Here is a 21,598-nt window from a genome sequence, read left to right on the forward strand (position 1 = left end):
AGCAAATTGGCAACCCGAGTTGACGGGCTGGGAATCCTACCTCACGCGGCCACGCCCACCGGCCTGAGGAAGCTGTCACCCGGACTTCAGGGCGCATGTGCAGTCAGGCTCCAGGAAGCTGTCCTGTCACGTGATCCGTGCGCTCCTCTCACATGACCTCTCTCCCAGAGGCGGGGACCTTCGGCCAAAATGGCGGCCTACCTGCAGTGGCGGCGCTTCGTTTTCTTCGACAAGGAGCTGGTGAAGGAGCCGCTAGGCAATGATGGGGCTGCTCCCACGGCTGCACCTGCCTCAGGACCCGCTGTTTCCAAGTTCCTTTGCCTCCCTCCCGGCATCACTGTTTGCGACTCGGGCCGAGGGAGCCTAGTCTTTGGAGATATCCTTCCTCTGGAGCTGTCTGTTCCCTCCCCGGATCCCTGAAGAGATCCAGCTGGGATGGCATCTGTCGGGCAGAGGGGTTCGTGTTGCGTGCCACTTCCCTTTAGATGGGCGCCCAGTGCTCCTTCTGTGGCTTGAGGGGAGAAAGAAGGAAGTCCATTCTCTAACTTGTTGCCAACTGAGCAATCCTGGGCAAGTCATTTAACCTCTCTGGGCTTCAATTTACTTACCTGTGAAAGGGGTATGAAATATCAACTTGGCAAGGTTATTTTTAAGATCAATCAAAACAATGGAGACAAGTACGCTTTACAAGATGAATATGTAAGGTGTCATTATCTCCCCTGCCCAAATTGTGGGCAAGGAGATAAACGAGACCAGGAGTTTGCTGCTTTGTTCTTCATAGTGTTGCTACTAAACCCTGGCCTTCTTTTTCACTCTTTTAAAGATGGGGACTTTCCGGAGATGATATATGGGAAAATCCTCGAAAGTTTTTTTTTTTTTTTGAAGATTTTATTTGACAGAGAGAGAGGGAGAACACAAGTAGGCAGAGAGGCAAGCAGAGGGTGAGGGAGAGGCAGGCTCCCCGCAGAGCAGGGAGCCCGATACGGGGCTTGATCCCAGGATCCTGGGATCATGACCTGAGCCGAAGGCAGACGCTTAACGACTGAGCCACCCAGGCGCCCCATCCTCGAAAGTTTTAAAGAGCTGAATGTATGTGAGTAGTTATCTGGGTTCTGATCTAAATATAAGTATCTCTCCTTGCAAGGGAGGCTCCTTGACTATTCTGCACATATGGAAGGCCAAATCTGGTTCTTGCCTCGCTCCCTACAGCTGACAGGCTTCCAGGCCTACAAACTGCGGGTGACACACCTGTACCAGCTGAAGCAGCACAATATTTTGGCATCTGTTGGTGAAGATGAAGAAGGCATCAATCCCCTGGTGAGTCCTGGAAAGGAAGTGGGAAAGGACCAGAAGACTAGGAACGGTTGTTGGAGGGGACTAGCATTCACACATTTTTTTTTTTTAAGATTTTATTTATTTATTTGACAGAGAGAGACACAGCGAGAGAGGGAACACAAGCAGGGGGAGTGGGGGAGGGAGAAGCAGGCTCCCCACTGAGCAGGGAGCCCGATGCAGGGCTCGATCCCAGGACCCTGAGATCATGACCTGAGCCGAAGGCAGACGCTTAACGACTGAGCCACCCAGGCGCCCCTCACACATCTGAGGTCTGTTCACAGGTAAAGATCTGGAACCTGGAGAAGAGAGATGGTGGCAATCCACTCTGCACCCGAATCTTCCCTGCCATCCCAGGAACAGAGCCAACTGTTGTGTCTTGTTTGACTGTCCATGAAAATCTCAACTTTATGGCCATTGGTAAGCAGAAGGCAAAGCTAACACTCCGTGATTCTTTATAGATTTTCTTCAGAGTTGCTTTTGCAGCTTGTCTTTATTGTTTTAACGAGATCACTTTGTACTGAACTCAGGCCTTTGAGATGTTAAAGCTTGGAGTGGGAAAGCATTCAGTTTTGTTCTTTGAAAAAGAGTCCGTGAGTACCCATTTTTATGTTAACCATTGGAAAAGTTGAGTATGAGAAGAAAGCTTGTCACTTCCAACAAGTACCTCAAATGGTCTTTTTCCCCTTCTGTGCTTCCTGATCTTTTCAGCCTCAATGAAGTGCTGTTTCCTGCTCTCCTACAGGTTTCACAGATGGTAGTGTTACATTGAACAAAGGAGACATCACCCGGGACCGGCATAGCAAGACCCAGATTCTGCACAAGGGAAACTACCCTGTAACTGGGCTGGCCTTTCGCCAAGCGGGAAAGACCACTCATTTGTTTGTTGTAACAACTGAGAACGTTCAGGTATGAGTTAAGGGCAGGCAGGAAAGGGTTCTCCATTGCTCAGGGGCCTAGGGTAAGGAACTGACAAGTGAGGTAGGATTCTTAAGTTTTTCATCATGTAGCCTTGAGTCATTTGCCCTGAAATATTTTATTTCTTCACTTGAGAGATGAGGAAGAGTCAGAATTAGGAAAATAACTAGGGCTTATAGTTAAAAGACCTGAATTTTCTTCCTAGCTTGTTAAGTGACACTGGACAAGTTGCTTTACTTTGCTGGTTCCCGGTGCTCTTCTTATTTCTAACAGTCTTCTCTCAGGAATAGTCTTTTGGTAAAATAGTTCAAGCTTATTTTATTTGTCATGGTGTCAGGATTCCATTAGTAGGTAGTGAGAGTACACACAGAGGAAGAAAATGTGGTGTCTGCTTGTATATATATGTATATATTTTTAAAGGTTTTATTTATTTATTTGAGAGAGGGAGAGTACGCGTGTGCACGCATGGAGCATGAGTGGGGTGGAAGGGGCCGAGGGAGAGGGAGAAGCAGGGTCCCCACAGAGCAGGAAGCCCAACATGGGGCTCGATCCCAGGACCCCAGAATCATGACCTGAGCTGAAGGCAGATGCTCACCTGACTGAGCCACCCCGGGGCCACACCCCCTAGTTTATATATTTAATAGATGGGTGATGGTTAATGGACAAAGCAAGCAGCCAGGGAAAGTCTGAGGTGCTACAAGTTAAAAAGCGAGAGAGCTAGTGTGGAGATGGGAATACCTTTGGGAAGGCTTAGATGCCCTCTCCTGAAAGGGAGCCTGTTAACCCCTTTCTTCTCGCAGTCCTATATCGTTTCTGGAAAGGACTACCCTCGTGTGGAGTTGGACACCCATGGTTGTGGCCTGCACTGCTCAGCCCTAAGCGACCCTTCACAGGACCTGCAGTTCATAGTGGCCGGAGATGAATGTGTCTATTTGTACCAGCCTGATGAACGTGGGCCCTGCTTTGCCTTTGAGGGCCATAAACTCATCGCTCACTGGTTTAGAGGCTACCTTGTCATTGTGTCCCGTGACCGGAAGGTTTCTCCCAAGTAAGGACTCCAGGGAGAAGGGAAAGGGAGTAGGGCTGTCCTTGTTCCCCAGAATTCACATGATTTTAAAATCCTAATACCTGGATCCTGTCAATCTCTTCCTTTGGTTTTATGTAGATATGCGCACACCTAGATTCACTTGTAACGTTTTTACTGAAAAATGTATTTTTGCTACAGACATTCGCTAAGCAGACCTGGTGCACTGCTTTTGGGGACCACTTTTTGGTTTTTTTATTCCTCTGTCAAAATAAATTGGGTGGAGGAAAAAGGAAATGAGTACTAGGGAAGTTGGAAAGGGCTGAGAGGGCAGGACACAGTACTTTTATTCTGAGCCACCTAAAAGGGGCGGCAGGGTCTTCTGCACGAGGGAAGTGATCCCTGTCAATGTTAGTTTGTTTTCACTCAGCACTAAGCACAGCGTCTCATTTTTACCAGGTGCTAATTACGTTAAATGAATGAGTGTTTGGACGTTCTTAATGTTTTAATCTATTGCTTACGTAAATCATAGGATCCTGAAGGGTAAGATCTCTTCCTACAACTGCCAGCGCAATGTTGCACTTACGGAATATGCTGCTAGAGGGGCCAAAGGGTGGTTTGTTCGGGGCGGAGTGTGCAGCACCAAAGCTGGGATATAAGGGGTTGCTGAGACAGACCTGGTACAAATATCTGGTGCTTTTTCTTTTCCACACAGGTCAGAGTTTACCAGTAGGGACTCCCAGAGCTCCGACAAGCAGATTCTCAACATCTATGACCTGTGCAACAAGTTCATAGCCTATAGCGCCGTCTTTGAGGATGTAGTGGATGTGCTCGCTGAGTGGGGCTCCCTGTACGTGCTGACGCGGGATGGGCGGGTCCACGCACTGCAGGAGAAGGACACACAGACCAAACTGGAGGCAAGGCCACCAGGTTCCCAGAGCTGGCCACAGGCACCCAGACACAGCTGTAGGAATAGGCTCCCCAAGTCACCTTGGCCAGGGTGTTTCCTTCCCTTTGGGGCACAGCCTTACCCAGATCCCTTCGGGTAGAATTACAAGGTAAATGGTCTGGGATGAGGTCTCAGAGAACGATAATGGCTAGGAGCCTGAGTCCACTCTCAGGGTCCGCTCTGTCTGCCAAGGGCCTTGCGAGGTAAGGCGATGTTGGTCTTGGGGGTATCTGAGAGGTCTTGCCCAGTCTGGAATCTAGGCAGATCAGAACTCCAGGACTGTGTGGCTTGTGTGTTGTACGTGCATTCTGGGAAGGTGTCTTCTCTGAATGGCTTCTACCAATTTTCTGATTTTTCCCCTTCCAGATGCTGTTTAAGAAGAACCTATTTGAGATGGCCATTAACCTGGCCAAGAGCCAGCACCTGGACAGTGATGGGTTGGCCCAGATCTTCATGCAGTATGGGGACCATCTCTACAGCAAGGGCAACCACGATGGGGCTGTTCAGCAGTATATCCGGTCAGTCTTGGGGCGCTTTCGGATGTAGCTCTGCATGCAGCCAGATAGGCTAACCCCTGGGCTTTGGTGAGGGGAGCAGACTCCACCAGGAACCACCCTTTCTTTCTGCAGGAGCTGTAATGGCCTGCGTGAGAAGACAGTATACTTAATTGCAAAGGGTTAAATATTACATGACTAAGATACAGTTGAGCCGATGAGTACCTCTTGTTTTAAACTTCAGCCTGGCCTTTGTTAATATTCATTTTGGGGGCATCCGGCTGGCTCAGTTGGTAGAGCATTTGACTTTTGATCTCAGGGTCATGAGTTCAAGCCCCATGTTGGGCATATAGCTTAGTTTAAAAAAAAAATTAGTTTTGATCTGATTCTTTTAAAAGAAAAGGGTATTCATCTCTTGGCTTCCACAGTTTCTTCCTTTGGTACTAATTCTTGGAATTTCCTGCCCTAATAAGGGGTCGTGGGAACCTGTCTAGCTCCTTTCCCTACCTCTTTAGAATTCCTGTTTTCAGTCAAGTTTAAGAATCAGTGCTCTCGGGGCGCCTGGGTGGCTCAGTCGTTAAGCATCTGCCTTTGGCTCAGTTCATGATCCCGGGGTCCTGGGATCGAGCCCCGCATCAGGCTCCCTGCTCAGCGGGAAGCCTGCTTCTCCCTCCCTCACTACCCCTGCTTGTGTTCCCTCTCTTGCTGTGTCTCTCTCTGTCAAATAAATAAAAAATCTTTAAAAAAAAAAAAAAAAAAGAATCAGTGCTCTGGAGCCTTGCTTCTCACAAGGTCTGCAGTCCAGTAGCATTGATACCGTCTGGGTCTTTGTTAGAAATACAGACTCAGGCCTCACCCCAGGCCTACCGACACAGAATTTACATTTTAAGAAGATCTGCAAGTGATTCCTATGCACATGAAAGTTTGAGAAGTACGCTGACCCAGATACTATTTGATGCACGTGTCTCTCCAGAACCATTGGAAAGTTGGAGCCGTCCTATGTGATCCGCAAGTTTCTGGATGCCCAGCGCATCCACAACCTGACCGCCTACCTGCAGACCCTGCACCGGCAGTCCCTGGCCAATGCCGACCACACCACCCTGCTGCTCAACTGCTATACCAAGCTCAAGGACAGCTCGAAGCTAGAGGAGTTCATCAAGGTGCAGGGTGGTGTTAGTGGGAGATTCCCCAAAGGTCCCACTGAGTATGAGGTGGCTCCACCAGGGCTTGCCCCTTAGCAGATGCAGGGAGAGGAAAGAGCTGATCTTATCTGGGGACCAGGACCCTCTGGTCTATAAACTGGGAAGAGGAACAGCCTTTTCTCCTAGTTCTCTCCCATCTCCCCTCTTGTCTTATGATGCTTGAACTTCCCATAGTGTCTAAGCTCAGGGAATTAACATTGGGAGGCCCCTGGGTCCCCGAGGAGTCCCTGAAATAGTAGGGGCAGAGGAAGACTTTAGCTCTTAGAGACTTTCTGAGAAGCAGGAGAACATCATGTTCTAAAACCATGAAGTTTATTTACTTTATTTTATTTATTTATTTATTTTTAGTCTCCACCATCCTAGCGTCGACTTTATTGTTATCTTAAGAATCTGGGGGCGCCTGGCTGGCTCAGTCAGTAGAGCATGTGACTCTTGATCTCCGGGTCAGGAGCTCAAGCCCCACATTAGGCCTAGAGCTTACTTTAAAAAAAAAACAAAAAAGAAGAAGAATCTGGTCTTAGAATCAGATGCATGTCTTCTCTCCCTTCCCCAGCCCTATTTCTGTGAATGATTTTGTCTAACGTCTCCCTGGCAGACAAAGAGTGAGAGTGAAGTCCACTTCGATGTGGAGACGGCCATCAAGGTCCTCCGGCAGGCTGGCTACTACTCCCATGCCATCTACTTGGCTGAGAACCATGCACATCACGAGTGGTACTTAAAGATCCAGCTAGAGGACATCAAGGTAAGTGAGACAGAGACCTGTTCTTTTTCTAGGACATTCTCGGAATGATGAGAGTGCTTCCTGGTGGGTGAGGCTGGAGCACACGCTTCTTCTGCCCTTTACTTCTGCACAGAATTATCAGGAAGCCCTACGGTATATCGGCAAGCTGCCTTTCGAGCAGGCCGAGAGCAACATGAAACGCTATGGCAAGATCCTCATGCACCATATACCAGAGCAGACGACCCAGTTGCTGAAGGGACTCTGTACGGACTATCGGCCTAGCCTCGAAGGCCGAGGCGATCGGGAGACTCCAGGCTGCAGGGTGAGACCTCAGGGAGAATGGCTTTTGGACAGTGGGGATCACCTCAGGGGCCTCAAGGGTACCACGCCCATTCCTCCTCCCTCCTCCCTCACCATCCCAGGCCAACTCGGAGGAGTTCATCCCCATCTTCGCCAACAACCCTCGAGAGCTGAAAGCTTTCCTGGAACACATGAGTGAAGTCCAGCCGGACTCACCGCAGGGCATCTACGACACGCTTCTGGAGCTGCGGCTGCAGAACTGGGCCCACGAGAAGGATCCACAGGTGAGGCCTGGCAAACCTGGGGGAGATGCTGGGGAAAAGACCATTCTTTCACCTTCTGTGGTTGCTTTTTGCCGCCGCCTTTAGGTCGGTAACACCTCACCCCTGGGAGCTAAGTGGTCCCCCGTGAAGAGGCGGTTGAAGAGGCAGTTGATTTGCCTTGTCCCGGAGACCCTGTGATTTTGCTCTTCTGGCCAGCAGCTCTTTCCTCCTTTCCTAGGTCAAAGAGAAGCTCCACGCAGAGGCCATCTCCCTACTGAAGAGCGGCCGCTTTTGCGACGTCTTTGACAAGGCCCTGGTCCTGTGCCAGATGCATGACTTCCAGGATGGGGTCCTTTACCTCTACGAACAGGGGAAGCTGTAAGATGGGGGGGATCTTCCGGGAAGGGGGAAGGATGCGGATTTCTGGGGGCGGCCGCTGAGCTGTGCCGTGGCCCGGCCCCAGGTTCCAGCAGATCATGCACTACCACATGCAGCACGAGCAGTACCGGCAGGTGGTGGCCGTGTGCGAGCGCCACGGGGAGCAGGAGCCCTCCCTGTGGGAGCAGGCGCTCAGCTACTTCGCCCGGAAGGAGGAGGACTGCAAGGAGTACGTGGCAGCTGTGCTCAAGCACATTGAGAACAAGAACCTCATGCCACCCCTACTAGGTACTTGAGAGGCTGGGGTGGCGGGCGGCTGACCCCTCTGGGGCAGGGGCTCTGCCATTCCATCCAGGGGATGCCCCTTGCTTCATTGTCTCGTTTCCTTCTCGACCCAATCAGTGGTGCAGACGCTGGCCCACAACTCCACAGCCACCCTGTCTGTCATCCGGGATTACCTGGTCCAAAAACTGCAGAAACAGAGCCAGCAGATCGCACAGGACGAGCTCCGGGTGCGGCGGTACCGAGAGGAGACCACCCGCATCCGCCAGGAGATCCAGGAGCTCAAGGCGAGGTACGTGGCAACTGGATACGTACAGAGGTCCAGGGGATGACCTTGTTCTTCACCGGGTGTCACTAAATACTTTTCGTAGAGGGTTAGATGGAGCATGTTCAGACATTTCATTCTTAAAGATCAGAGAACGGTACATTCCGTAGATCATGGTTTATTGGGCTTTGGAGAATGTTACTTTGTGGCAGGTACTTTTCTTTCTGTAGGAATCTGTGTTTTACTTTTCTTAAACACACATCTAAGTTGTGGTTGGAAGCCATTCAGAAGTAAAAAAACTTTGCTTTAGAAGATACAGAAAGTGGATAATTTAGAAGTATTTATACTATATATTAATCTACTTTTAAGTTTTAATCTGCCCTTAACTTTATAAAATATTTATTAGAGAAGGACAGTTTCTTCATCCCACAAATACTTACTGAGCCCCTTTTATGTCTCAAGCACTGTTCTTAACAACACAGACAAAAAGCCCTGCTGTATGGAGCTTACGATGTAGAGATAAAAACACATTGAGTAAGCAAAATATTATGTTAGATGGTGATAGGGTCTAAGGAGAACATGAGTTCAGGAAGGGGAGTAGGGTGCAGAGCGTGTGTATGTTCTCGTGTATAAGGTGGCCAGGAAAGGCCTCACTGGAAGGGTCACATCTGCGTAAAGACCTGAAAGACCGGTATAAGCTCCCAGTTCTGGAACGACTGAGTCTCGGGGGTGGAAGGCACAGCACAGGGAGCAGGGTCAGTGGTTGGTAACAGCACTGTGTGACGACAGGCGGTAGCCACACTCGTGGTGGGCACAGCAGAACACGGACTCGTCAGTCAGGTGTTGTACACCTGAAACTAACATGACCTACGTCAGCTATACTGCAAGTAAAAAAAAAAAAAAAAAAAAAGATATGAAGGACAATTTAGTGGTAGTTGTGAAAACTGGAAGCATTAGTTGGCCTTGCAGGGAGTGTGCGCTGAGACTCACTGCAGGCCCAAGGCGGGTGTCCTCGTTTGACTCCCTGTTGGTGACAAGGGCAGGGCCTTGCAGTCCCTTCCAGGGACCTCTCTCTCCTCCTTGACTCCAGCTGCCTTCTCTCTGCACCCGGCTCTCGGCTCTGCCCACACTCTTTGCCCCTCCTTTCTGGTCTCCCTTGCCTGCAGTCCGAAGATCTTCCAGAAGACCAAGTGCAGCATCTGTAACAGTGCCTTGGAGTTGCCCTCAGTCCACTTCCTCTGCGGCCACTCCTTCCACCAACACTGCTTTGAGAGTTACTCAGAAAGTGATGCCGACTGCCCCACCTGCCTCCCTGAAAACCGGAAGGTCATGGATATGATCCGGGCCCAGGAACAGAAACGCGATCTGCACGATCAGTTCCAGCACCAGGTGGGTAACTGTTCCACTCACCGAGCCTCACGGCACTATTAGCTGGTTTTCTTCCCTCCTCACTGAGGACAGGAGACCTGCAGTTCTGATTCTTCTCTCCTCTTTCCCTGCAGCTCAAGTGCTCCAGCGATAGCTTCTCTGTGATTGCGGACTACTTTGGCCGAGGTGTTTTCAACAAATTGACTCTGCTGACCGACCCTCCCGCGGCCCGGCTGACTGCAAGCCTGGAGGCCGGGCTGCAGCGGGACCTGCTCATGCACTCCAGGAGGGGCACTTAAGCAGCTTGGGGGGAGGGGTGTGAGTGGCGGTGCGGCAGTGGGGACCCGGGGGACGCAGGCAGAGCAGACGTGCCCAGGACTCCACCCTGATCTGATGCCATAGCCCCCAGGCGTAAAGGGGACTTTCTTTTTCTCCCTCCTCCTTTGGCCAGGCCGCCATTCCTCCTGTTGACTTTTTGAGCAGTGTGGATCATTCCAGACCAGCGGGGGAGGGCACCTCAGCAACCTCTGAGTATGAACAATAGCTGCTTTATTCTCTATCCAAGAGCACCAGGCTGTGCTTGGGTCCTTGCTCCCAGAGTCTATAAATAAAAGAATATAATAGTTTGGGAGTTGAAGGGTTTATTCTGGGGACTTCATGGTGATTCTTAGCTGTGCAAAATGTACTTTTCCTCTGCCCTGGAAGAACTCCACTTCCTTTCCTACACAGTTCCTTGAAGACCATGTTGACAGGACCTCATTCCAGTAAGGGATGGGGCCTGTGGGCACCTAGTAGATTTTGATTTACTGAAGAACCTCAGTACCTTTCTGCTCCAAGAGCAGCCTGGATCAAGGCCCCCAAAACAGCACCTGCTCTGCAATCTGGCTGGTCTCTATGGCTCTTGTTTGCACAATGTATTCAAGCAGAAGGCAGACGCTGGTGGGGATCCTGGGGTTTAGGCCTGCCTTCACGATGGTAGATTGGTGTCTTGCTGGATTTAGTACCAGATGATAAACAGGATAAAGGGGCCTTTACTAAAACATTTTTTTTACCTCTTCTTCAAAGTTGCAAGCTGAAGTTTGTGTTGCTAGGTGTCTGCCTATTATTTGGGTTACACTGCCTGTCAGAAAATTGCTCTGGGGCACCTGAGTGGCTCAGTTGGTTAAGCATCCGACTCTTGGTTTCAGCTCAGATCTTGATCTCAGGGTTATGAGTTCAAACCCTGCATTGTGCTCCAAGCCCAGCATGGAGCCTACCTAAAAAAATTTTAAAAAGGAAAATTGCTCCTGTGGGGTTGCTTAGCCCAAGAAAGTAACTTGGACATTGTGCTTTAGGTAGTATTTAGGAGAGAGAGAGTAGACTATATTTATCGTGGCTAAAAATACAGACTTTGGGTCAGCTGACCCAAGTTTGAATCCTAGTTTGGGGCATCTCTTACCTCCTCTGAGCCTGTTTCTTCATCTGTACGTCAGGAATGAGAACACCTTCCTTGTACAGCAGTTACAAAGGCTGAAGGAGCAAACGGGTGTCTAGTTTGTTTGTTTTTTTTTAAGATTTTATTTATTTGACAGACACAGCGAGAGAGGGAACACAAGCAGGGGGAGTGGGAGAGGGAGAAGCAGGCTTTCCGCCGAGCAGGGAGCCCGATGCGGGGCTCGATCCCAGGACCCTGGGATCATGACCTGAGCCGAAGGCAGATGCTTAACGACTGAGCCACCCAGGCGCCCCGGGTGTCTAGTTCTTTTGATAGTGGTTAGCACGTGGGTGCTCAGTACATGGTTATTAATACTGTTAGTGGATAAAGCACTTTTCCTAACACACTTGTTCCCACTAACATAATAATGTGTTGGCATTCGCACTTCAGTTATTTGTCTTTAGGCATGACCTTTGATCTCTGAACCAGTTTCCTCAATTAAAAAGTAGGAATGTTGCCTACTTCAGGGTTGTAGCAGAGCTAAGTTTTAACGGAGCCAGGGAAGCTCCACATAAGTTGCAGTAATTGCTTGTGCCACAGCTAAGGGGATAAAGCTGTAGAATTCCGGGTTGCCAACTTTCTGGAGCATCCTATGTGGAGGTGTCAAATCCAGCCGAAGGAGCGTGGACGTGGCTCAAGGACGCTTTACTTCCAACGCAGCATTTTAGGGTTAATACTCTTCCTCTTGGGCAGGGCTAACTTTGGCTTGACTATCCCTTTGGGTGGTGGTCGGGGGACTGCAGAATTCGCTCTGTGGGTGAATCTGGGGAGCAAATCTTAGTCACTGACCATCGTTATTCTTGATTCAAAACGAGGTGTATGTAAAAAAAAAAAAACAGTAAGGCCCGGGTCTCAAGCCAGGAAGACTGGGGCGGACGGGAGCCCATCGTCCCCACCAGCCCGGGGGAGTAGGGGCGGTAACAGAAGGGTAAGGTCGTCTCTGTCGCAACGTTCCAATTCCCGCCCCGAGGGTGGTCCTCCCCGAGGGCGGGTGCCGGAAGTGACGCAGAGCGCTGAGTCTGCGGCAGCAGGAGGAGCTCGGACCCGCGTGCACCCGCTGGCCGGGCCCTCCGGCTCCCCCGGCTCCCGGGGGGACTTCGGCGGCAGCCCCCTGACCTACCTCCCGAGCACAGCCATGTCTGGCAACGGCAACGGGGCCGCAACGGCGGTGAGTACTGAGCCGGGGACTCTCGCAACTTCGGCGTTCTGGACTGGCGGTGCAACGATTGGCTCCAGGTTGCCACCCTCCGTCGTCTATTGGTCGGAGCGACTATCCGTCTTTCTTTTTTTTTTTTGGTCAAAACAGTTTTTAAAGGGCCAGTAGCTGGTTGCCCTTAGGAAGGACAGGGGAACTGAGTGAGCGGTGGGGGCGGGGTTAAGAGTGGAGGGATTGTCTGGAACGAAACCCCCATCCCTGCGGGGATCTGGGTGGGGTTCCAACGTGCCTGGCATCCACGGCCCTAGATTTAATGACCCAGCCCAGGAAAGTTCGTCTCCACCAGACAAGGTGCTATTCCCGGGATCCTTTCACACGAGACAGGGCCGAGGCGGGATTCGGCCACCTTGGGAATATGTCCCACTTTGGATCCCAAATCCTCCAACTGCACACAAACATCTTGAAAGTGCGCCTTCTCCCTTTTTTTCCTTTTAGCGGTCACCCAGCCCCAGCCTACTCTCAAGGTCCCCAACTGAGACACACCTTTGCTTTTTCCCTTTTAGCCGTCACCCAGCCCCAGTCTACTGTCAAGGTCCCCAACTGAGACACACGCCTTTGGATTACTATGGTGGGTGGGGCGCCACCCTTGAGTCTTGTCCCTAGCTCGCCGCCCGAGCTCTGGGCTTGTGTAGATGCAAACTACAGCCAGTGGGGGCCTCTGCCAGCGCGAGATAAGAAAGAGATGGGGCAGCTGCTTATTTCCCGACGTCCAGCCTGCTGGCGAGGAGAGGGATTTTTTGCCATTACAGACACTCTTGAGCACTGGACTAGGAGTAGGAAAATCTGGATTCTGGCTCCAGCTCTTTTCCCATTATTAGCTGTGTGACTCTGGGCAAGTCATTTCACTTCTCAGTTGCTTCTGTAACATGGTTCCAGAGATACCTGCCCTGTCTACCTGATAGGGTTTTCATGAAGATTAAAAGCAATAGTTCCAGCATGTACATGTTCAATAAATATTTTTTTAATGGAATAAAATATGCTGTGCAGAATCGATGCAATTAAGGGATTGTGTGAACCTAGCAGTTTCTGGGACCTTAGATTCCTTTCTGTGGGCTCCCAGTGGCTCAGAATTTTAGTGGCCATGTTTAGCATTTTAGGCCTGGCCTAATTTGCTCAGGGTCCCTAGGGTTTATTTATGGGAGAACTGATAGCAGTGCAGTAGACTAGGGTCCAGGAGCAGCCAGCTGTCATATCCTCCCAACAACAGAGGACCCAGAGACTTGCCTGCAAAACAACTCCATGGGATGAAGATCTCAGAATAGGGAAAGGTGACATTATGTACAGTGGCTACTGATCTAGAAAGAGATAGGACCTCAGACTGAGGAACGCAGTTCTCCCTGCGTGGCACTGAACACTTTTGTCCAGCGTGCCCTGGCAGGAGGAAGAGGTTTGTCCCTTTGAGTTCCTAGCTTGGTCAACGACGTTCCGCTATTTCTGGTTGGTGAGGCCAGAGGCGGCACTCTAGGGGAATGGGCGTTAGGCAGCTTAGCCTTTTAAGTCTCGTAGAACATCTGAGGCAGAAAATACTGGAGTCGCAACCTCTTCATTTTATAGATGAACAGATCGTGATGAGAGGCTGTGCTAAAGGTCAGCCTGCCAAGAGGCTGAGCAGGACTCTCCGTAGGATCTGTTGACCGCAGTCCTTTATATGTGCAGTCCCGCCGGGTTAGGGGGTCCCTGCTGTGGCAGCTGTGGGGTTGCATTGGCATCCAGGTGACAGCACAGCAGTGCCTGCCGTATTGTGGATACTGAACTTGTCCTCGGTGACTCAGCGCACGTTCTCTTGTGGCCCCAGCTGCCCTGCCCCTGTCTGCTGCGGGACCCACCCTCCCTGTAGCCAGGCTGATGGGCCTTATCTCTTTACACACCCGGCTCTGTGCAGCACTCCCCCAGCCTTAGCCAGGATGGGCCTCCGGGCGCAGTGTCCAGTTATTAAAGCAAGAGCAACGGCGGGTCCTGCTAGCGCTTCCCTCAGGTCTCTGTTTCTCTGGATCTGCGAGGAGGGCAGAAGGTACTGAGGAAGGTAAAGGGACCAGTCCTGGAGGATTTCCCCACATCAAGGCTCAGCAGGCCGCAGGCCAGGGGCTGAGGTTCTTTTCTTCCAAGCCACTGATTCTGGTTCTTGGACTAGGTGTTGAGGAACACGAGGAACAGAGGGGACTGTGACTTGGGGATTTTTTTCTGCAGGAAGAAAACGGCCCAAAGATGAGAGTGATTCGTGTGGGTACCCGAAAGAGCCAGGTGAGTACAGTTACCGGGCAGAGGAAGTTTGTGGGAAGAGTTCTGTGCTCACGGTATCACAAGTTGGGGGGCCCAGAGGGTTAGTTCCCAGGACCTCGGAAATGGAAGATAAATGGGGTGGCTGGGTGTTAAATCCCATGAAGAATGGCATGTTGCATTCTGTGGAGAGAGAGTCTGGGCAAGCTGTTGGGGTGCAGAGGGCTCCCAGACCAGACCCCTCTCCTTCCTAGGTGGACATTCAAACCCTCTCTGAATTCCAGTTTCTTCAGTATGTCCCTAACCCTGTGAGGGTGTGAGCTCAGGGCAGTGCCAGGGGAGGATAGGACTAATCGGAATGTTTGTCCCCAGCTGGCTCGCATACAGACAGACAGTGTGGTGGCAATGCTGAAAGCCTTCTACCCAGGTCTGCAGTTCGAAATTGGTGAGTTTTCTGGACAGGACGGAAAGCTAATGGGAAGAAGCTCTTCCCCACCCGGGGTGGGGGGGCGCAAACACAGCATTTCTGGCTTTCCCTAGGCTCAAAGCTTCATCCCATTGCCTCCGATTTTTTTTTTTTTTAAGATTTTATTTATTTATTTGACGTGAGAGAGAGAGCACAAGCAGGGGAAGTGGCAGGCAGAGGGAGAGGGAGAAGCAGGCCCACCTGCAGAGCAGGGGATCATGACCCCAGGATCATGACCTGAGCTGAAGGCAGACGCTTAACCAACTGAGCCATGCAGGCGCCCCTCCTCTGAGAATTCTTGGCTGTCCCCAGTTTGGAGGGCCATTTCCTCCTCTGAATACTTCCAGCTCTTGACTCGCTGGGCCAGCCTGGCATTTAACATCTTCTGCTTTGGGTCTTTTTATCGGTGTGTCTAGTCTTCCTGCTAGCTCATTACATTCCCAGAGAGCAGGGATTGGGGTGTATGTGCCTCTGTATCCACTAGAAGTCTTAGCACAGTGCTGGGCTCAGGAGGGACTCAGGAAATGCTGATCAGTGAGCACCTGATTGGTTCTCTCCTCAGTCGCTATGTCCACCACAGGGGACAAGATTCTTGATACTGCGCTTTCTAAGGTAACATATTCCCCCCCAATCCTTTTCCCTCCCTCCTCTTTCCTCCCCCCAAGAGATTCACTGTGGGGCTCTTTCTTTTTTATTTTTATTTTTCTATTGTTATTATTTTTAAAGATTTTATTTATTTGAGAGAGAGAGACAGAGAGTGCGAGAGAGCACACAAGGGAAAGGCAGAGGCAGAGGGAGAAGCAGGTTCCCCGCTCAGCACGGAGCCCGATGCAGGGCTTGATCCCAGGACCCGGGGATCATGACCTGAGTGGAAGGCAGACACTTAACGAAGTGAGCCACCCAAGCGCCCCTTATTTTTTATTTTTAAAGATTTTATTTATTTATTTGAAGTGGGGGGAGGGAGGGAGCACAGTGGGTGGGAATGGCAGAGGGAGAGGGAGAAGCAGACTTCCTCCCTGAGCAGAGAGCCCAACATGGGCCTCGATCCCAGGACCCTGGGATCATTACCCAAGCTGCAGGCAGCCGCTTAACCGACTGAGCCACCCAGGCGCCCCTCTGAGGCTCTTTCTTGACTGGCAGATTGGAGAGAAGAGCCTGTTTACCAAGGAGCTGGAACATGCACTGGAGAAGAATGAGTAAGTGAAACACAGTTCTTACTCATCTCTTGCTAGGACCCCTGTGCACATCAGACCTGGTTATCAGCTAGACCATGGGGCTTCAACCTTTGGGTAGGCTAGAGGGAGGCTCATATGTGGGTTTCTCAGGCCTCAGAAAAGGAGAGTGTCCTGGTATTGAGCCATCTGGCTGCCTGGAAGGCAGGATTGACTGGGGGAGGGGGACAGAAGGGAGGGTGCAGGGCTCAGGGTCCTGAGGTCCTGGCAGGCCCGCTTCCTAGCAGACCACTGACGTACAGATGGGCATAGGTGGAGGAGGGGTGGGGGCCTGCTGCTGGGATTCCTCTCCTTGCCTCCCTCTTCCATCTCTCTAGAGTGGACCTGGTTGTTCACTCCCTGAAGGACCTGCCCACCGTGCTTCCCCCTGGCTTCACCATTGGAGCTGTCTGCAAGTAAGAACCATGCAAGTCGGGCATGGGCAGGGGGAGGCATCCTGTTAACCTCTACTTTTCCCTCTGGGACTCTGCCCTCTGCCTCTAGGGAACCGAGAACATGCCAGTTAGTTGGTTATGGAGAGAGCCTGGACGTGACCTGCACTGAGATCTCTTCCTCATTCTTTGACTTTCCCTCTGTCTCCAGGCGGGAGAACCCCTATGATGCTGTTGTCTTTCACCCAAAATTTGTTGGGAAAACCTTAGAAACCTTGCCAGAGAAGAGGTGAGTGGGGCCTGGATAGGCATCCTGGTGGGACATGCACAGAAGGTGGAGGGCTGGGAGGAAGAGGAGGAAATCTCAGGTTAAATCTCACTTTAAACCCTCTCTCTGAGCAGTGTGGTGGGAACCAGCTCCCTGCGGAGAGCGGCCCAGCTGCAGAGAAAGTTCCCACACCTGGAGTTCAAGAGCATTGTATCCTTTCCGAGGAGGGAGGGGGCAGTAGCCAAGGAGGAAGGCGGGGTCCAGAGGGTTCAGGGAGTCATGAGAGCGAAAGGAGCTTCCAGAGGAAGTGGACACGGGCCAACGGAATGTCTGTCCTCCAGTGTCTGCCCTATTCATCCATCCACCCATCCATCCATCCATTCATAATCCTTTCATATTTTCTTAGCCCCAGGCCAGTGCCTGGCACTAGGGATAATGGTGAGCAAGACCAACGTTGTCCTTGCTTATAGAGTTTTACATTTTTGTTCTGGAGACAAATGAGCATTGATAATACAGAGTGATAGTAAACAGTGATTACTTGGGAAGGGGGGTGGTGGAGGGTGCTTCCATTTTTATTTCATATTCTATTATATTTTGATATTCTAAACATATCGAATGTTTTATAAAGCTAATTTTCAAAATAGTATGTGTTAAGCACTCCCGTGCACAAAGTAGGGAATTCTCTGGAAGCTTCTAGCTGGAACATCTATAAGCACAGACTTGGGGGTCAGGGAATGCTTCTCAGAGGTCTTGTAACCTTGGGCGAGTTAGTTAACTTCTCTGTATCATTTTCCTCATCTGTAAAATGGAAATAATTAGACCTACCTCACTGGGTTGTGAAAATTAAATAGTATGTAAAGCGCTTTCTTTTATTTTATATTTTTAAGGATTTTATTTATTTGCCAGAGAGAGAGAAAGAAACAAAAAGCACAGCAGGGGGAGCAGCAGGCAGAGAGAGAAGCAGGCTTCCCACCGAGCAGGGATCCCGTCACGGGGCTCCATCCCAGGGCCCTGGGATCATGACCTGAGCCGAAGGCAGACGCTTAGCCGACTGAGCCACCTGGGCGTCCCTGTAAAGCACTTTCAATTAGTGTCTGGTGTGTAGCCATCAAGTGTGAGTAATTAAGTTAATGTTAGCTGTAATCGGTAAGCAGAAGACCAGAGGGGAGCTGTTAGATACAGAAAGACTCAGGCAGGGGGAGCAGTGTGAGGTTCCAGACTGCCCAGTGCTTGTGGTCCTTAGCATCCCTGCACAGCGGGGAAACCTCAACACGCGGCTGCGGAAGCTGGATGAACTGCAGGAGTTCAGTGCCATCATCCTGGCCACCGCTGGCCTGCAGCGCATGGGTTGGCAGCACCGGGTGGGGCAGGTAGGGGCTGTCCCTGTTCCGTCCCCAGTTAACCTTCCTCCTTTTCCTGCCTGTATTCTCTTTCCGAACATCCTGCTTCTAAAGGTATAGGCTGGACATGGGCCCCAGGCTGGGAAGATGGGGGGTCAAAGGCCAGACTCCCACTAGGCTTTCTGTGTGATAGGGAAGCCCCCTCTCACTACTGTCTGCTTTCAGGCACCCCCATCTTTACCCTTCTGTCTGTCTGCCCCTGCAGATCCTACACCCAGAGGAATGCATGTATGCTGTGGGTCAGGTATGTTTGACTAGGGAAGCCATGTGTTGATGTGCCCTTTCTTTTGTTCTCAACCAAAAAGCCGGTCTCATAACCTTCTGCATCTCCTTCTCCCGGCATAAACATTTCTAAGGAGGGGCAGGCCTTGGGAGGCTTCTGGGCTAAAAGGGATCCTGGGGAGCAGGTGGAGGTGGGCTGGTTCCCGTCCTTACCTCCATTGGTTGGGGAAAGATTAGGCCTGATGTCTTAGGCTGTTTTTCCATCAGGGGGCCCTGGGCGTGGAAGTCCGAGCCAGTGACCAGGACATGCTGGATCTGGTGGGTGTGTTGCATGATCCGGAGACTCTGCTTCGCTGCATTGCTGAGCGAGCCTTCCTGAGGCACCTGGTAGGGTCCATGTTCCACCTGTGGAGGGGTGGGGACTTGAGTTGGGAATAGTCGACGGGAGATTTCTCATATTAATGCTCTCATTTAGAGGTAACTCATTCTTGAATGTATGGACAGGCCCCAGGTCTGGGCCCCTGCCTCTGTTTCCGTTATGTCTTCAGGGGTGTCTCTATCTCTGCGGGCTCTGGCCACACGGTGGTGGGGAGTCCCTGGTTCACAGGGAGAACTTCTCATTGCAGGAAGGAGGCTGCAGTGTGCCCGTGGCAGTCCATACAGCTATGAAGGATGGGCAAGTAAGCAGGGGAGGCTGGGTGGGAAGGCACGTAAGGGAGCACCGTGACGTGTTCCTGTGCCTCTCGAGTTGCCCGCAAAAAGAGCCCGGGTTACTAAGCAGTTCTCTCCGAATATGCTGAGGTGACCCGTTTCCTTTGCCAGCTGTACCTGACTGGAGGAGTCTGGAGTCTAGACGGCTCAGATAGCATGCAAGAGACCATGCAGGCCACCATCCGTGTCACTGCCCAGGTGCCAAAGCTGGAGAGTGAGGGAGAGGGTGAGAAACAAACCTGCCTTTTACCTCCTTTTTCGTGCTCACCAGATCCCACCTCCCTCCCTCACCTAGCATGAAGATGGTCCCGAGGATGATCCACAGCTGGTGGGGATCACTGCGCGGAATATTCCACGAGAAGCCCAGCTGGCTGCTGAGAACCTGGGCATCAGCTTGGCCAGTTTGTTGCTGAACAAAGGAGCCAAGAACATACTGGATGTTGCCCGGCAGCTTAACGATGCCCACTAACTGGTCTGTGGGGCGCAGGTGCCTGGGTCCTATTGTCCAGTGCCTACCTCCCAGCCCTCAGTGCCCCATCCTCACTGCTACCTGGTGAGTGATTCCCCCAGGGATTGAACTGCAAGGGCAGAGACTTACCTCACTTTGGGGCTGTGGGGAGTGCCTTGCCTCTGCGGTAGGTGGGGGTTTCATCTCTTTAGAGAAAAAGTTCAAACCACGGCCTTTGAATGTAACCACCTCAACTAATAAACCAGCTCTGAAGGTGACTTTGTTTTTGGTGAGGTTGCAGGAAAGATAAGGACAGACATAAAGCCTGTACTCTACTTCAGAGGCTGGGACCTCTGTGCAAAGTTCTCCTGGAATGTTCTTTGTTCCTGCCACAGCAGTTCTCATTTCAAACAACAAACGGTCTCCCAGGAAAGAGCGGTGATCGGAGAAACCTAGGACTTGCCCCTCTCCAGCTAACCCGTATGGATATTAGATAGGTGGGCCATGTATCAGAGTCCCCCCCCCCCACCCCCGACCCCCACCCCCTCAGGATAGGAGTCTACAAAGTCAGTGCTACAACTGTTACAGAATGACCACAGACACTGCGTTTTTTTAAAAAAACAATCCTTTAATAAACAAAATTAGTCCATCTGAAACTCCCCAATACGTAAGGTACTAGTCTTGGATGGGTTGTAGCTGCAAAATTCCAGTTCCGAAGCAATCGGAGGCTCAGTGCAGACAGGGACGAACGGGCCGGTGCTGGTACGGAGGGAGGTGCGTGGCCCGCGGAGGAGTCGCCCGAAGGGAAGTGGGGCGAGCGGCGGGGCCCGAGGGCCCGGCTGCGGTCACCGCGGGCGCGCGCGCACACCTCCTGCGGTCCCCACGGCCCGCAAGCCCGGGTCCCCGCCCCTCCCCCGCCGCGGCCGGGGCGGCGGTCCCCGCAGAAGCGTCCGGCCCGCGGGTGCAGACGGCGGGACCCGGGGGGAAGGGGGGGCGGCGGCGCCAGGGCGAACAGTGATCGGTTCTTCCCGCACCGCGTCTGGAGAGTCTCGGCCCGAGCACCAAGCCGGAGCTCCCCGGCCCCGGCGCGCACCTCAGCCCTGCGTCAGAGCGGCGAGCGGGTCTTCCAGGATGCGCCGCGGCCTTCCCGCCGCCCATCGGCGGCTCCGGGGCCCGGGCGGCTGAGTCACGGGCGCCCTGGCGCCCGGGCCTCTGCGCCAGGCGAGCGGGGCCGCCCCCCGGCCGGGCGGCAGCGGGAGCGAGGGCCGGCGAGCCCGCGCGGGGGAGGGGCGGCGGCGGCGGCGGCGACGACGCGGGAGGGGGGAGCCGAGCGCCGCGGCCGCCCGCCCCGAGCCCGACGTGGCTCAGCTCTTTCCGTGAGGGCGGTGGTGGCCCTTAAAAGGGCCTTTGTGGTGGCATGGTGGGCCGGCTGCGGCGCGGGCGCCCCTCAGTACTCCTGAGAGGCCTGGGTGGCCTTCTTGCCGCCCGCGGGCGCCTTCGGCCCCACGGTGGCGCTGGTCTTCTTGGGCAGCAGCACGGCCTGGATGTTGGGCAGGACGCCTCCCTGGGCGATCGTCACGCCGCCCAGCAGCTTGTTGAGCTCCTCGTCGTTGCGGATGGCCAGCTGCAGGTGGCGGGGGATGATCCGCGTCTTCTTGTTGTCGCGGGCCGCGTTGCCCGCCAGCTCCAGGATCTCCGCGGTGAGGTACTCGAGCACCGCCGCCAGGTACACGGGCGCGCCGGCGCCGACCCGCTCGGCGTAGTGGCCCTTCCGCAGCAGCCGGTGCACGCGGCCCACTGGGAACTGGAGGCCGGCGCGCGACGAGCGTGATTTGGCCTTGGCGCGGGCCTTGCCGCCGGTCTTGCCGCGGCCCGACATGCTGCGCGAGGTAGCAGAGCGGTGAAGAGGGACGCCTCGAAGGGGGCCAACGGAGAGCTGCCCGCCGCAGTCCAACTGCTGCCGCGCGCGCCCAGGGGCCGCCCTTATAAGCCCCCAGGGCACACCTCCGCGCCCTCCTGATTGGCTCTTTTCTCGAATACCCGCCTCCGGTTGGTTGCAGTTAACCCTTCCGTGACG

At 52.7% G+C, this 21,598-nt stretch overlaps 3 protein-coding genes across 3 annotated transcripts; 2 read left to right on the forward strand and 1 right to left on the reverse strand.

The window, feature by feature from the left end:
* The first annotated feature begins 177 nt into the window (after positions 1 to 177).
* On the forward strand, positions 178 to 10,230 carry VPS11 (VPS11 core subunit of CORVET and HOPS complexes). Its single transcript, XM_032428097.1, has 16 exons — positions 178 to 376; positions 1,169 to 1,317; positions 1,617 to 1,752; positions 2,078 to 2,241; positions 3,051 to 3,298; positions 3,990 to 4,191; positions 4,590 to 4,741; positions 5,691 to 5,877; positions 6,515 to 6,661; positions 6,774 to 6,962; positions 7,063 to 7,224; positions 7,442 to 7,581; positions 7,667 to 7,869; positions 7,984 to 8,155; positions 9,295 to 9,517; positions 9,631 to 10,230. Exons 1-16 carry the CDS (start codon positions 190 to 192, stop codon positions 9,793 to 9,795), a joined length of 2,826 nt encoding a protein of 941 aa, XP_032283988.1. The 5' UTR covers positions 178 to 189; the 3' UTR covers positions 9,796 to 10,230.
* A 1,740-nt stretch (positions 10,231 to 11,970) lies between these two features.
* On the forward strand, positions 11,971 to 19,963 carry HMBS (hydroxymethylbilane synthase). The gene is made up of 14 exons (XM_032427930.1): positions 11,971 to 12,138; positions 14,374 to 14,427; positions 14,776 to 14,848; positions 15,432 to 15,481; positions 16,010 to 16,065; positions 16,419 to 16,496; positions 16,684 to 16,761; positions 16,875 to 16,950; positions 17,997 to 18,110; positions 18,346 to 18,384; positions 18,630 to 18,749; positions 18,989 to 19,042; positions 19,185 to 19,271; positions 19,369 to 19,963. Exons 1-14 carry the CDS (start codon positions 12,106 to 12,108, stop codon positions 19,540 to 19,542), a joined length of 1,086 nt encoding a protein of 361 aa, XP_032283821.1. The 5' UTR covers positions 11,971 to 12,105; the 3' UTR covers positions 19,543 to 19,963.
* An 861-nt stretch (positions 19,964 to 20,824) lies between these two features.
* LOC116646932 (histone H2AX) lies at positions 20,825 to 21,488 on the reverse strand. Its single transcript, XM_032427993.1, has one exon. It carries the CDS (start codon positions 21,398 to 21,400, stop codon positions 20,969 to 20,971), a length of 432 nt encoding a protein of 143 aa, XP_032283884.1. The 5' UTR covers positions 21,401 to 21,488; the 3' UTR covers positions 20,825 to 20,968.
* Positions 21,489 to 21,598: the final 110 nt, after the last annotated feature.

Source organism: Phoca vitulina, unplaced genomic scaffold (genome assembly GCF_004348235.1).
Source record: "Phoca vitulina isolate PV1807 unplaced genomic scaffold, GSC_HSeal_1.0 scaffold38, whole genome shotgun sequence".
NCBI lineage: Eukaryota > Metazoa > Chordata > Mammalia > Carnivora > Phocidae > Phoca > Phoca vitulina.

Coding starts and splice junctions, on each gene's coding strand:
- VPS11 (XM_032428097.1), top strand. CDS start 190: ATGGCGGCCTACCTGCAGTGGCGGCGCTTCGTTTTCTTCGACAAGGAG. Junction 1,318..1,616: donor AAGAAGGCATCAATCCCCTG/GTGAGTCCTGGA, acceptor GTCTGTTCACAG/GTAAAGATCTGGAACCTGGA. Junction 6,963..7,062: donor GGGAGACTCCAGGCTGCAGG/GTGAGACCTCAG, acceptor TCACCATCCCAG/GCCAACTCGGAGGAGTTCAT.
- HMBS (XM_032427930.1), top strand. CDS start 12,106: ATGTCTGGCAACGGCAACGGGGCCGCAACGGCG. Junction 18,385..18,629: donor GCATGTATGCTGTGGGTCAG/GTATGTTTGACT, acceptor TTTTTCCATCAG/GGGGCCCTGGGCGTGGAAGT. Junction 19,272..19,368: donor CCATCCGTGTCACTGCCCAG/GTGCCAAAGCTG, acceptor TCCCTCACCTAG/CATGAAGATGGTCCCGAGGA.
- LOC116646932 (XM_032427993.1), bottom strand. CDS start 21,400: ATGTCGGGCCGCGGCAAGACCGGCGGCAAGGCCCGCGCCAAGGCCAAA.